At 41.4% G+C, this 1,534-nt stretch overlaps 1 protein-coding gene across 1 annotated transcript; it reads left to right on the top strand.

Annotated features, from left to right (window-relative positions):
• The first annotated feature begins 425 nt into the window (after positions 1-425).
• On the top strand, positions 426-1,205 carry LOC149204889 (OVARIAN TUMOR DOMAIN-containing deubiquitinating enzyme 6-like). Its single transcript, XM_089397235.1, has 2 exons — positions 426-573; positions 892-1,205. The coding sequence occupies exons 1-2, from the start codon at positions 426-428 to the stop codon at positions 1,203-1,205; spliced, it is 462 nt and encodes a 153-aa protein (XP_089253361.1).
• Positions 1,206-1,534: the final 329 nt, after the last annotated feature.

Raw genomic sequence — 1,534 nt, 5'->3', positions numbered from 1 at the left:
GGGGTAGCACCTTTAATTCTAACATTAGGGCGGTGCCGACGTTACCCCAATTCAGAAGCGTGTCATATATGGGAGCGCTGTAGAAATAACAAATTAGAAGGGTTGAAGTTTCTTGTGAACAGCTGGTGGAATGATATGAGTTGTTGGGGAACTAGGACGGGAAGTTCTTGTTTTTCTCAGTCCGGCTGCTAGAAATTCACATAACCCAAAACCGATTCCAGATGTGCCAGATGACTTTTATGAGTTTACTACAGAGGATTATAATCGACTGTTGTCCAACAAGAAAGAAGGTGATTTTTAGTTTGGTTTATGGTTTCTGGAATTCAGGATTCATAGGCCGATAGGTTCACAAATTAAATATATTCTGCAAATAATGAAACTACTGTTTGATGAATTGTGAACATGCCACCATGCATACTGGAGACATGGTTATTGTTTCTTTCCAAAAGGTGCTTCTTCTTGGTGCGACATATTTCCTGGCTTCTGAATTGTTTGATGCTGAAAGAGAACGACAGTTTGAAATTGAAATTCGACGGTCAAAGGGGATTGAAGTGAGGCGCATGATAGCAGATGGTAATTGCCTTTTTCGTGCAGTTGTTGATGGTTTATGGTGACCCAGAGGTGTATGATGTCACAAGACAGATGCGCATTGACTATATGGAGAAAGAGAGAGATCACTTCTCTCAATTTGTCGCAGAAAGCTTTACAGCTTGTTTCAAGAGAAAAATATAGACAAGGATCAAGTGAAAGCTACTATAAAATCACAGTAGGATCAGCAAATTGAAAATGCACTTTTAGCTGAGGGCCGCTTCTACTCTGATTTGGAGTTAACAGAGAAAGAAATCGAACGCATGGTGATGGAAGCCTCACGGGCTTAATATCTTGCCCAAGATAAATACAGACAACCATTCGGTTACAGAGAATCTTCCACTTCTGGTGCTGAGCCATCATCCTCAGCGACAGGAACATCCCGAAATGAAGTTAGCACATGGCATGGGGATTTTAAAGTGATCGAAGACACTGCACTGTCAAGGAGTATCCACACGGTTCTGTCTATGGGCTTTAGCCCTGCGAGGGTGATAGAGGCGCACAGCATTTTTGGTGATGATGTAGAGTCCATGGTGTGTTATCTTCTAGAGACTGGGACAAGTAGTCCTGGAGGGGAAAGCATATACAGGATGAAAGGAAAAGCTGCAGAGAAATGAAACATAGTGCATAAGCATATCTTGCCAGAGCCTAATTCTGGATGCAGTAGAATTCTTGGAACCGACAAACAGGGGCCTATGTTTCAGGGTAACAGAAAGATGTGTCATTGAAGACAAACATGGAGCATTAAAGGTTCATCACAGCTATCTCAGCCAAACTGCAAAGAATCCAGGTGTCAAGGAGCAAGAAAGAATCATTCTACGAGGAGGATAGAATTATAGTTTTAGTTTAATTAGGACTCTTTAAAATTCCAGTTTAGCACTTATTGTATTTAATGAGTCAGTTAAATAGCAGATAGGGGTAATTAGTAGTAGTCATCGAGCTCCCC

Source organism: Pinus tabuliformis, chromosome 1_2, assembly GCF_031772625.1.
Source record: "Pinus tabuliformis cultivar Carrire ecotype Pingquan chromosome 1_2, CPIR1, whole genome shotgun sequence".
Lineage (NCBI taxonomy): Eukaryota > Viridiplantae > Streptophyta > Pinopsida > Pinales > Pinaceae > Pinus > Pinus tabuliformis.
The sequence above is the reverse complement of the archived record's forward strand: the minus strand, read 5'-3'. Positions and strand labels throughout refer to the sequence as shown.